At 40.7% G+C, this 12,183-nt stretch overlaps 1 protein-coding gene across 5 annotated transcripts in view; it reads right to left on the reverse strand.

Moving 5' to 3' along the window:
• SATB1 (SATB homeobox 1) overlaps window positions 1-12,183 on the reverse strand; it is a 100,117-nt gene that overhangs the window by 29,315 nt on the left and 58,619 nt on the right. For all 5 annotated transcript variants that reach the window (XM_061425330.1, XM_061425336.1, XM_061425345.1 and 2 more), the window contains exon 9: window positions 4,397-4,552. In XM_061425330.1, coding sequence (XP_061281314.1) covers window positions 4,397-4,552 — 156 coding nt within the window. The remainder of the gene's footprint in view (window positions 1-4,396; window positions 4,553-12,183) is intronic.

Genomic DNA, 12,183 nt, shown 5'->3' on the forward strand with positions numbered 1-12,183 from the left:
AAAACACTATAACCACTGAACAGTAACTGAACCTTGATACTGTAATGGTTATTACCCAAATCAACTATTTTTTTTAACAGTAAAATTAGCGAATTCTGCTTCTGTAATTATTTGAATGTTATCAGACTAAATGTTTGATAAAATTCCAGGATGATTCACTTGGAAAAAAAACGGCTCCTTATATGAATACCCAGAATATAAAGTGTATTCATTTGTAGCTATTCGCATTATGTTTAGAGCATATCATCTTTTTAAAGTTTGCATTAGCCTGCTTTCCTACCCAAGCACAAAAAGTAGCCTACCTTCAGTCTGCACTCGCATATTTTACCCAGACATTTCTATTAGAGTTAAAAACAATCTCATTTCTATTACTCATGGAGGAGAAAATGTGATACATGTGCAATGGTGGGATCTGCAGAGTTGGTTTCTTTTCCTGAAAACGCTCTGGTGTGTTAGTCATCGCAGACCACAGTTACTCCGTATCTGGTTCCACAGCTTTCTAGGGCTGTGCTGTCTTTTAAAAGAATTCTGCTGCCTGCCATTGAGGCAACCCACCTAAAGCTTTACCTTGTAAAATGAAAGGTATCTGAGATACATAAATGGGTAAAAATAAGTCCCTCTGTGTGAAGGTCTGAGTCTCTGGCTTAACACATTACAAGCCATGATCTGTGTTACAGTGTTGTAAACTTCAGTGCTCTTTCACGTACAGGACAGCAGGAGACCCCTCCCGTCCTCCAGTGCTCTAACGCCAGTGACAGGCCGGGACCACGGCCCCCTGAGTCCTCACCAGGCACCCCTCCCTACACCCCAGCCCCAACCAGGCATGAAGAAGCTCGGGTTTCGAGAACCCTCCGATGGCGAGAACCCATAATCCATGAATACGTCAACGAAGACAGGAAGGCCCCCACCGTTGTGACCACTGATTAGCTCAGCGTCCCGAATTCCTCTTTCCTGGAAGAGGGGAGCTAGCTTTGCTCCTGCTGCTACCTGGAACCCTGAGAAGACAGGAAAAGAGGGATGCAGAGAACTTGGGGGTGGCTCTCTTACTTGTAGTCAAGCGACCCTCGTGTGTAAAAAGAGGACGTCAACGTTACAGCTCACAGGGTTCCTGAGAACTACATGCAGAACACACAGTGCACGATGGGGTCCAGCACAGAACAGGTGATGAGCGTTACGCCGACAGAGAGAATCAGGGCCAGACACACAAGCGGACGGGCCTGGACGGGCCCACACAGCACTGCCTCCAGCTCTTCCCCGGAGTCTGGCGGGACCTGCGTGCTGACGGGCCTCAGCAAGTGCCTCCAAGGCATAAGTAACTCACAATTTGAGAATTCTGACCACGCAACAGGTCAGTCTCATCTGAAGGTTTTTGTTTGCTTTGGGTTGTATTCCAGTTTTTATATTTCCTTCACAAAAACTATGGCAAGAGAACATAGCCTGTCAACAACCACCTGCCCCTGTTAAGTCAGGCTTCCTCTCTCAGCCATGTATACCGTTTTTGGATGGTCTTATTTTTCGGCAATCATCAACCTTTAGATTTTCATGAAGAGGGTAGCTAACATCTCAACTGAAGAATGAAGAGAACGACAAAAATGCTTTTTAATGAAGTTCCAGTAAATCAGTGGTTGGGAACTGCGATGTGAGGGAGTGAAAGCTAACGTCTGTTGGATCCCAACAGTCTACAGCTGGCCCCTGGGATTCTCTTCAACCAGAAGATGAGCCAGCAGCTCTGGGGGTTCCGGGGAACACTTCATCGTGGCAGATACACAGAAGCTGCAACTGACCTGGTTGAAAGTGACTCATGGGGAGCTTTGTAGGTCAGGGACACAAAACAAGGATGCTGAACCCTGCCCAGAACATCACTCATGTGACATTATCAACCCATTGCTACCACTGTCCCTTGGACTGCAAGGAGATCCAACCAGTCCATCCTAAGGGAGATCAGTCCTGAATATTCATTGGAAGGACTGATGCTGAAGCTGGAACTCCAATATCTGGCCACCTGGTGCGAAGGGCTGATTCATCTGAAAAGACCCTGATGCTGGGAAAGATTGAGGGCAGGAGGAGAAGGGGACAACAGAGGATAAAATGGTTGGATGGCATCACCGACTCAATGGACATGGGTTTGGGTGGACTCTGGGAGCTGGTAATGGACAGGGAGGCCTGGCGTGCTGCAGTCCACGGGGTCGCAAAGAGTCGGACACGACTGAGCCACTGAACTGAACTGAACCACTGTCTGAATGGCTTCAAAATCAGAAACTCAGCTTAGGTGGGCAGAATTGGCGTAGTGTTTAAAAGAAAGAAAGCATGAAGGTAGCCAAAACACTGCTTCAGAAGGAGATACGCTTTCGTAAGACAGGAAATGGGCTGGCAGGGGGTGTGGGATAGGGATTAAATGACAGATGCCAACTTACCAGAAAGTTTTAATATCTATTTCTGTTTGTGGGTTTGAAGGCTGCCCCTTACTGCAATCAGTAATGCATGTTTAGTTTCTCTGTTTATCTGTTTTGGAGATTTGGGGAAAGTGTTTGGCCTTATAGGAAGACAGTCTGTTAGTCTTGATAATTTAATTGGAAAGGTCAGAAGAGCTGTACAATCACAGAGAAAGGTGGGACAAAACACGTTGCACTAGGAGAGCCTCATCCTAATTAGACTCAACAGCAGCAAGGTGCGGCGGCGGGGGAGGGGCGACGTGCGCACAGGACGCCTCTCCTTAGGGCCGAGTCTTGGCATGTAAATGAGGACATCTGAAGAAGCACACAGGTTTGAAGCGGCTCTAACATTCTATCATAATTAGAAACATTTCAAGAGCCCTGTAATTTCCAATCAAAATTACAGTAATTTCCGATATACAAGCCATGATTCATGACAGAATTTTACATTCCATGAGAGATTACGGTGGCCTGATGTATGACACGCCGGGTACGGCGCTAACATAAACAATTCAGTTTAATGTTTAAACAGCACTTGATGTTTAGAATCTCACAATAAAAGAAACATATTATTGTAGAAATTATCACTTTGACAGTGATTGAAGGGTAGGCAGGCATGTGGCCTATAAAGCTATAATTTTTACAGTCCACAGCTTGAGTTTAACCATTTTTATATAACATTTCCAAGATACCCCTTAAGTATTTCAGCCAGCCTATAACTTAAACAAGAACAACCTCTTCTCAAGCAAAACGCCCATCAAGGACCACTATTAATGTTGCTAGAGTAAAATTCCAGAAAAAGCTAATAATGAAAGTATTACATTATAAATACATCACATTGTAAATGAGTCTCAGGATGGCATAATCTTGTCAGAAGTTGACAGCAGCCAGGCTATTTCAAAAAGGACAGTTCACTAATGATAATGAAATGTATTTGTCTAAAATTTGACTGCCTCTCAGTCTCACTTGGATAGTGTTATCAAGTGAAGTGAAAGTTGCTCAGTCGTGTCCGACTCTTGGTGACCCCATGGTCTATACGGTCCATGGGGTTCTCCAGCCCGAATACTGGAGCGGGCAGCCTTTCCCTTCTCCAGGGGATCTTCCCAACCCAGGGAGCGAAATCTTTCTGCAAAGAGGAAGAGACTTCAGTATTCTTCCAGTCCTTTACAAAGTATTCCTGCCTTTGAACAAGAGCTTGTAGATAACTGTGCATTTGTTCATGTAGATGGCCCTATTTGATAAACTTAAATTACCAATGTAGAACAATCATACTGATAAAAGACTGCATTATCTATCCTTTTTTATGTCATCTTGTAAATATTTGTAACTTCTCCAAATTCAATTCTATTCATTTATAATTCAGAAGATTTAGACAATTTTTCTGACTATAATCAAAATTGTGTACCATATCTCATACACAGCATCTAAAAGATTTAGACAGTTTTTCTAATTGTAATTAAATTTGTGTCACATATATATGCATATAAATAATTATTAATATGCAAAGACAGATACGTGTGTGTGTGAGTCTGCTTTAATAAGTGCACCTAACGGTGGTAGACGCCAGAGTTGGAACAGAAACGAACTACAGTTTTCACAGTATTTTAGGATGGAAATCAAGGTCACCCAAGTTCTAATGAAATAATAATAACTCAAGTTATTTGTTCCACTACAATAGGCCAGATGGAGAAACCTCCTACACACTACAATAGTCTTCTGGAAACAACTATTAACTGACTGAGGGATTGACTGAGAAATCTGTGATTTGGACGACGGCTGCTGGAGGAAACACAATCGAGTATCTGTTACCTGAATCTGAACCCTGTCTCATCCCATAGCTGTCAACATGCCTGGAAACCGTGGCCTCTCAGGGACACAAGGTCAAGCTGCCGACAGGCGTCCTCGGAATGCACTCTCACAGGCTCTGCAGGCCAAGGGTCTGCACGCCGAACAGAGGCGCTTACCTGGCTTTTGGTAGCTGCCACCTTCGCAAACAGAGCTTGGGAAACTTTAGCACGCTTCATTTCCTGCTGAATCTCGTCGTAAATGGAAGCATTAATGTTCATGGTATTGTTCTCTGGTTTCCCATTCCTTTCAGTGGCAATAGTAGCTGTTTTCACCTACAAAACATTTTGAACATGCCTGTCATTTACCATTGGCCAAATTGTTTTGAAGCTTCTCAGGCTCAGCATCCAAACTGGACATTGTTGCTCCTTTTATGATCAAGGTGATCAACAGGGCAGTCATTCAACATTAGTTATTAGCTGGAGATCAGATTGCTTAAGGTAAGGAAGTCATATTGTCACAGGTGATTGCATCTGTAATATGACAGCAACTGCCAGCTGACAACCAGGAATTATAATGCCATAAAGTAAGTTTTCTGGAAAGCGGAATAGTTTCAAAGACTTGAAAACCCTAAACTAATTGTTACCCAATTACCTTCCATTGCAATTCTAACAAAGGAAATTCACAATTAAAACTGCAATGCACAGTGCTGTGTCTTTGTTGGGTACCTGACGCCTAACAGACAATCACACCACTAATAGCTATTATATACTATGGCCTTTTTAATTTTAGACTCTTTTTTAATGCCTTTTCCACTTATGTTTCATTTAAAAATCTTCCATAACAAAGCCATTTGCAGAGCTGCATATTTAAATCTTCTATCCATCCATGAAACAGGTAGAATGCCTTGCTTAATTATCATAAAGGTGGTGGCATTAAACAAGTGCATGTCCAAGCTGTTCCATGTAATTATTTCATCGCTTCCTGGCACCCCTGTATAACTATTTCCTTTTAACTTGTGGAACAAGACAATAAGAAAATATTTTACAATATTTAATAGAACATGACTGCAAGTCACACAAAATATATTCAAACTATATAATCTTGACCGAGGAATCAATATCAGTCCCTTTGGTAAAAATGATAAGCAGATATCACCAGAAAAATGACAAAAAATTTAGGAGGGAAATCAACCTCAAAATTTACTGATATCATAATCTTTTTTAAAATTTAAAAAGCAATCCTTAATACTTTAAATCATTAAAGTAAAAATTTGACTTTTATTATGCAGTTACAGGAACCAGCCTGGGACATTCACATATGAACCATGTAGCTGCTTTTTACTGGGAAACTGATGAAAACGTAAATGAAAAGTTACTGGAGATGCAGGACCATGTTTCTCCTGACAACATGACTCATCGAAAACCACTTTTCTTAGCAACCTTTACAGAATCCAGATTTCCGTTCTCTACAAACTGACCATCTTGACCTTTCCTCTCATCTACTATGAACAGCAGAAACTGAAGCTCACTTTAGGATAAATGAATAATTTGGGAGCCCTAGATGACATATTCTCCCGAACAGCCAAGACTTCTAATCCTTATTTCACCTTGCCCCCAAATATTTGGTATCAAAACAGGGGCAGAATTAATTATGCAATCTAATTCCCTGCGCTTAGAAAGTAAAGATCAGCTTGCTTTAACACTGATGCCATCCGACTCCCTTTCTAACTTGCAGCCAGTTAGCAAGATAACTCACCTCTGGAGGATGTGGCTAGACTCTCCTACTTGGACACTAGCCTTGGGAGCTCAGAAACAAGGATGCTGGGAAACGGCTGGACCGCAGCCCTGGGAAGGACACGGGGCCCACCGGCATCAGAGATGGCAGGAGGCTGGACTCACAGGTGCCCCCGCCAGCTCTGGGGCTCCAGTGAGCAGGGGCACTCGGGGAGGCAGTTAAGGACCGAGGCCACCGAGCACAGACACCGGCTTTGAAGCAATAATCTGCTAAACACCACTTTAGGAGCCAGAAGAGTTACCGCATTACCATAAATTGCCTACAAAGTTGCTTTGGTGAGACTCACAACTTTGCTCTGGGGTGGTCTTGCTTTGAGGCAGAAGGATAGATTTGATCACTCCATGGGGTCCCTTTTAATACCTATTTTTCTCACTGCTTAAATGAAAGAGAAAAGAAAAGCCATTTCAATCGCTTTGAACACTGAATGTTATGGAAATGGAGGCATGGAGTCCAGTGCATTGGAAGAAATAGTTCCTTGGTAGTGATCTGCTTAGGAGTCGTTAAGAGGGCAGGCTTTGGAAACTTGGGAGTTTCAGTGTGTTTTGAAAGTAACTGTCATTCTTCTGTAAAAATGATGCTTGAGAATTTATCTTCGAGGTGGGCTATAATCGTTTGTTTCAACCTTGTGATTTTGCTTCTAAAATTTTCTTTGGTTTAATTTTTTAAATAAAGCAATTGCCACCTGAATCAACAAGCAAACATTTTAAATTATTTACCAAAAAAAAATCAAATAACCATTTCCTAGCAGCTAAAATAGTCAAAAGTGGAAAAGAAGCACATGAAACATTTTTTTTTTTAAAGTGAGAGCAGAAACTTTAAAAAATATTAACGAACTGTATTACTCATTTTAAAAATATTTAGAAAAGCTCTTCTTTATCATCTTGTTGGCTCGGATAGGCATCTTATCAGAGATAAGCTATTAGAATTCTGGAATCACATTTTTTTCCCTAAACACAAGCTATTGCTTAAGGGGAACTGACTTGGACAGCTTTTCAAAAATATGAAAGCTGAAATTTTTTCCCCAGGTAAAAATGGAAACAAAAATCTTTTATACCTCACTCTACTAAGTACTATTTTAGCTTAGCACAAAAAAAATCTTCTTTAATCCTGGTTTAGCTTTTAATATTATATCACACATTAAAATTCATAAAGTAGTTCATTCCAGGCAAAACAAACTACTCTCCAGCTCTTCTCCGCAAATAGCACAGGAGGTAAAATAAAGGCAGTTGCTTTCTGAATAGCTTTTATCAAGGTAGCGCACGCCACTCCATCATTACAGAGGCGCCGGGCAAGCAGTTAAGAAGGAGCCTTCTGCTATTCACCCTCCCACGTGGGGACAGGGTGCGGCACGAGGGCCTGCTTTTTATTTCACTGAAATTGTGCAGCAGAACACAAATCTCCCGTGGAGGTTTCTTGCTACACTGCTGAATTCCTCAAGGCGCGTACGACACACGTGCCATGCACAGAGTGGACACTGCCGGGGTCGCCCTTGGCGCGGGGAGGCGCCTGTGAGCACACGCTGCACGGGCACGAGGCTGTGCACACACACAAGTCAGAGTCTGATGCAGTTTTAACAATAATTATGATAATGAGAGAAACCGACATTAGCTGTTTATTATAAGCTGGCCACTGGGTTGATGCACATTCACCTGCATAAGAGCCCTGAGCAGGTTAATATTAATGTTCTATTATCACTCTGTTTTTAAATTGAGAAAACTAACAAGGTTAAGTCAAGTCATCTGTCCACGGGGCAAGGCTGAGACTGAACTTGGGTCTAACAGCAGTGCTTATCTTAGAAAACACCCCAGTACCCTGGAGGGGGCATTACACAGGACTTCTTTATTTGGAAAAATTCTTACTTTTTAAGACATAAGGCACCTGCTTTTTGGTGGCCCTTTGCTAAATCTAGCTCATGAACGTCTAATTTTTAGTAGCGAATGCTTTTATCATTAGTTTAAAAAATCCAGTCTAAATTTATTTTTCAAGTTAGGCAAACTATAAATGTTTTCTTAGTAATGTTATGTAAGATATGTGCTATTTTGAGGAATTCCTATTGGTGACAGAAAATAGCCTCCATTTTCAAATTTGTACAGATTAACACTGCTTGGAGTATCACAGCTCTATCCTTTTATGCTTCCTTTTGTAGAAACAATATTGGTTATTTTCCAAATACGGACTTTTCAGAAGTCCTCTGGCTTTTAAAAGATGACTATTAAGGAGAAGTATTTTCCAAGCACATATGTGATCTTAACATAAAGCTGGTCAAGAGATTCATAATAAAACTTTAATCAAGTGTGAAGTTCCTGCCCATAACTAATGTTTTATTATATTACAGAAGAATTTGTTGTAAAGAGACAGAAGGGTGAAGCTCCCAGATTAAGTTAATTACACTATATTGCGTCTATCAACTTTGTACATCTTCTGAAACATCACTATAAAACATCACAGCTTACTTCACAAGAAACCAAAGAATTCCTTAAAGACATGTTAAAAAAAATAGGAAAAGTAATTATATAATTTATGTAAAAGTTAAAACTTGATAATTATAGGCTTTTGAACAGTCCTTAGGAAGACAGCAAATGCTAATTTAACTTCAAATGTCACATATCTTAAAACACACAAATAAATCCATAGTAAGTGCACATCTAAACAGAAACCACCAACTTAACATGGCTATGTTTGGTGGAATAGACAACTCCCAGAAAGTAACAGTTAATTACTACTAACAAAATTCATCTTGTAAACTCATCTGAAAAATTTGCTAAGTGATAGAAAAGAAACCTCTCAGATCAGGGGGCTTTGGAGGGACTGGTGTCTCCCAGATATTCCTTCTATCAAAGTGGCTCTCTCCTCTACAATCTCAGAAACGCCCACTGCCCAGCGTCTTCCAAAGCAGGTCCTGTGTCAAGCGGTCGATTTCATCAGGACAGCGTTCTCACCTGCGTTCTGGCGTCTCAGCTGGTAACACAGATTCTCACCCTCTCTGACGAACAGTCTCCAAGTTCCGTTTTCTCCTTTCTAAACTGTTCTCAGGACACGGCTTGAGGCAGGGGAAAGAGCCGCAGACTGACCAGAGGATCTGAGAACTAAGTCTGTGACTCTTCTCATCTCTCTCCCACCAAAAGGTTGGTATGAGAATTCCAGGAATTCATGTACATGAAGGTGCTCAGAAAATCCGGAATCAGATATTCTTTTTGGGGGGGGCGGGGGAGGGGATGTGGACCACTTTCAAAGTCTTCACTGAACATGTTACAATATAGCTTCTGTTTCATGCTTTGGTTTTTTTGACCACAAGGCAAACAGGATCATCTTAGCTCCCAGACCAAGGATCGAATCCATACCCTATGCATCGGAAGGCCAAATCATAACCACTGGCCTGCTACGGAAGTCCCATGGTATCTGCATTTCTTGAATTAGAACACATACATTGTGAAAATATACTTTCAACAAAGCTCCTGGCGTGGCTACCTCTCTGAAGTCTGATGGACAGGGGTGCACAGGGCCATCTCACCAAGGCAAGGCCAGCCAAGAGCCTCTGCAGGATGGTCCACGCCTTCCCTAGGGGAGGCTTTCCTGAGAGTAAAGCCTGGGGCCTGGGGAAGCCCCTTCCTGCAGATGATTAGAATCCAAGCACCTCCATGGGTTAGGTCCTCGGTCTGGTACAAGCCAGGAACTTCCAATCATTCCCTATATGACCTACATTCCCCAGGGAAGGAGCTTTAAGAGGCTCCATTCTCTCGTCAGGGGCCCTGGGTCTCTGGTGAGCCACAAGGGACCTCTGCCTGCAACAGGCAGTTCTTTAGAAACAAAGCCTGTCCAGGTCCAATGCAAGCCAAAGACTTGTCTCAAAACAGCTTTCGAGTATCTTCACTTGGGGGGAAAAGAAATGCACAGTGATTTCATACAGACTCTGGCAAAATACAAAATGTAAAGAGACAGAATTCCACCGGCCTTTTCTGATCTGTGGTTTCATCCTTTCCTCCCATTTTAGTCATTTGTAAATAAGCACATGAAAACCTTATATGTGGTACTGGTTCCAGTGTAAGCGCTGCACTTCAGCTGCTCCGACAGCACTAACTCAACCGCTCTAACGCCTGTTTTTCTAAATCCAAAGTACTCATTTACACTGACAATACATTTAATACACTAAAAACTCCCCCAAATGTAATTCATTGCATCACTGCCAAAGGGTAAAAGGTGAGCAAACCGGCTGTGAGGCCTGGTGTGATAAATGAGGGAATGGACAGGGATGCTCGAGGAGGCACACCCAGTGAAGCACGTAAGATCCCTCAAGATTTATAGGAAGCAGTGGGATAAAATTATTCACACATATCAGACTCATTTCAGAGTTTTGTTAGATGGACATACTACTGTGCAAATAAAAACTTTTTTCTATCAAAGATCTTCATTAAGACTCTGCTGTATCCAAGTACATTCATCATTGGCTAAATATCCAAGCTAAAAGGCCTAATCTCAACTCCTCTTGAGAACTAACACATCAGCTGAGGGTGGCTCAACCAGTTCATCAGTAATTCAGGCCAAAATAAATGATATTTTCTAACCCACCTTGTCATCAGAGATAGTCTTTAGATATACATATAGGAGAGCAACCTGAGTATCTTACAAGTATACCAAAATAAGTATCACAGTTAAGAATTAATCTTATTTTGGCTAAAGAAAACAGTTGATGAATAAGGAGAGCAGACTCACATTTGAAAAGCAAATAAAAGCATTAAAATCCTAGAAAACAAAAGCTATAGTAGGGAACTACTAAGCCAAATATTTGAACAGACTAAAAAAAAGAAGAAGAAAGAAGCTCAACAATTAAATTCACACTGGTCTTAAGTAAGTCCTTCTTTCGCTAGTACTGCAGATTAAGTGCCCAGAGGCCCTCCAATGACGACTGCAGCAGTGAAGTCACCGATGGTACGTGAATTAACTCTGAACACCATGAACTGAGTGCTCAATCAAGTCCAAAGGAGAGTAGTTTCTGTTTAATCACTCTTACAAATGTCATATATGTATATAAAGAGTTCCTCGTTCTTATTTGTAAGGAGTATTTTACAGAAGCCTTGACAGATCAAATTCAATACGTGTATATGTAGGAGATGGGTATGTATGAATGTATATGGGAGCCATTCTTTTCTGCTAGAGACATATGTCTTTCCTACTCACAATTACAGTGCCTTCCTTACTCTGCTCTTACAGACATCAGGACCAAATTGATTTTCATTGAATAAAATGGAGAAAATGGACTTTCGTGACGTTTCTAAAAAGCAATCATTTCAGAACATCACAGTATGCAGCTTAAGACCCTCCACAAGTGGCTGTATATTACGTCTATTTCTCATTTATGGAGTTTCTGCGGCAGTTTCATCTCCTTATTTCTATACTTGGAAATGAATGGCTATTTTTTACTATGGATGAAATTAACATTAAGAGATAATTTCATTATGACATTATGTTACATAAGTACTTTAGTATTCCATATTCACTTTTTGTCATTTTAGCTGACCTTATTTTTAAGAACTGCACAAAACAGAAATTAAATGTGTAAGAAATACACTTCCTTGACGATTTTAAGTCTAATCCACTCTCATGCTTATATCTAATAGTTTGTGCTGAAATTAACTTCTTGAATTTTTATAATAGTTATAAGGCCACCTTTTAAACTTGATTTAAAAAATAATCAAGGAAGGTGACTTTTCTAAAAAGTGCAAAAATGTGGAAAACAGAGAATGTGCCCATTTCTGGGAATATGGATGGAATTCCTTATCAGTCCATTTAAAGCTGCCTTTAAGGATTGTATTAAACTTAATTATGAAAGATTACAAACGAGATGATGTGTAATTGGTACCAGCTGCAGTTCGTATCGGAAAGCATAAATACAAATGGAATTATTTATTTATTTTTATTTATTTACTATTCAAATGGTGGTTCTAAAACTGGTAGGGATAAAATGGACTTCATCACATTTTCCTGTTGAGTTTAAAACACTTTTTTACTTAATAGTAGTAGGGCTAAATATCCCATTTAAAGATCACTTTTCACTCCCAAAATGAAGCAACGCAAAGTGATTTTTCCCATCTAATTAGTAGCTTATTGTTTTTAAACCAGAGTTAGTGAGTTCAGACTAAATTCTCCTCAAGCAACTATGAATTACTGCTCC

Source organism: Bos javanicus, chromosome 1 (genome assembly GCF_032452875.1).
Source record: "Bos javanicus breed banteng chromosome 1, ARS-OSU_banteng_1.0, whole genome shotgun sequence".
NCBI classification, from domain to species: Eukaryota; Metazoa; Chordata; class Mammalia; order Artiodactyla; family Bovidae; genus Bos; species Bos javanicus.